The sequence below is a fragment of the Chlorella variabilis genome, assembly GCF_000147415.1.
Source record: "Chlorella variabilis unplaced genomic scaffold CHLNCscaffold_478, whole genome shotgun sequence".
NCBI classification, from domain to species: Eukaryota; Viridiplantae; Chlorophyta; class Trebouxiophyceae; order Chlorellales; family Chlorellaceae; genus Chlorella; species Chlorella variabilis.
The window spans coordinates 1-1329 of record NW_005434795.1 but is presented as its reverse complement, the minus strand read 5'-3'; the positions used below and the strand labels follow the sequence as shown (position 1 = coordinate 1329).

The 1329-nt window shown below is 57.0% G+C and overlaps 1 protein-coding gene across 1 annotated transcript; it reads right to left on the bottom strand.

The window, feature by feature from the left end:
• Positions 1-400: 400 nt before the first annotated feature.
• Positions 401-982, bottom strand: CHLNCDRAFT_142654 (expressed protein; the record flags this gene model as incomplete). Its single annotated transcript, XM_005842543.1, has 2 exons — positions 401-735; positions 904-982. The coding sequence occupies 2 exons, from the start codon at positions 980-982 to the stop codon at positions 401-403; spliced, it is 414 nt and encodes a 137-aa protein (XP_005842600.1).
• Positions 983-1329: the final 347 nt, after the last annotated feature.

Sequence of the window (1329 nt, the reverse complement as noted above, 5' to 3'; positions counted from 1 at the left end):
TGGAGGAGCGCGAGACTGACATGGAGACGCGCATGGAGGAGCTACGGGCTAGCATAGGGACACGGGGCAGCAGCGCCGGCCCTGAAGAGCCTGACGTGCCCGGCAGCAGCAGCACAGTTCTGCCAGGCTTGGCGGGCAATGGCGCAGGGGCATGGCATCAGCTACTTGCCGCTGGCGAGGCGGCAATGCTAGAGATTGAGCTAAGCCGCTTACAACAAATTCATATCGATGCTCGCAAGCATCTCAACAAGCACAAACCCAGCTGCTGATCTTTGTTGCAGTAATGTAAAGCAGTGGCTGACTCAGCTGTCACTGGCAGGGAACATCAGCATGTGTGCGAGCCGCCCCACACCACCTGAACTAGATGCCTTGCTGTATCGCAGCTTACACACACATACAATCAGGTTGACAGCTTGACTTTAAACTCAATGCAGAAGTCCCTAATCCTTCTCCTCTGCTCTTTTGTGAAGGCCAGGCTGCTTTCCCAAAGGCGGCACAGGTGTTCCACCGCTTTGGCCCGGCGCATGTTGTCAGCACGCCAGGTGCCAATTCGGTTGGCGTCCATATCCTGCTGCACGAACTCCAGAAACGGCTCCACTTCGTCCCATGTGGCTGTAGCTGCAGGAATGCCGCTGAGGGCCTCTGCTGCTGCTTGTTGTTCTGCTTGCTGTTGCTCAGCCGCTGCTGCTGCTGCCTTGGCAGAGTGCACCTCATGTGGGCACTTGCCGGAAGTGTCTGCTAGAGGGCAGTAGGGCAGTTAGCGCAATGAGGATGTAGCCATGTGCAGTAATCTACTCATCAAGCAACTAAATTTAGTTGAACACACCAGTAAGCTCAAGGATACTCCATTTGTTGTGGTCCCAAGACAGCTCCAGGGGCAGCCTCAGCGGCAGCGCAGCGCACCTCTCCAGAAGCGGGTTTTTGCATTGCCAATGTCAGTCGCTGTCAGCTTGCCGCGCAGGTCAGGGAAGTGCTCGCCCATGGCCTTGCACACCGCATCGGCGTAGCCCACCTCGCCTGCCGACGTCTTTGGGAGCCGCAGCTGCTGCTTCTCCGGGTCCCACCGCTGGCTGTGCTCTGCCTCAATCAAGTCCCTCAGCACACCCTCCTGACAGCAGCAGCCCAACAGGAATCGTCAAAAGCACATGCATGCATTGATGCCAGTTTTTGCATATTGCATTGGACAAAGCACGACAGCAGCCCACGGCTTACATGGCATTCCTTGATAAGCCCGCCTGTCCCAAAAACACGCCGCTGCACAGCGTTCTTCGTCTGCTCAGGGCTGCATGGAGTGCACAGCGGGAAGAATGGGGGCAGAAGAGCAGCAGA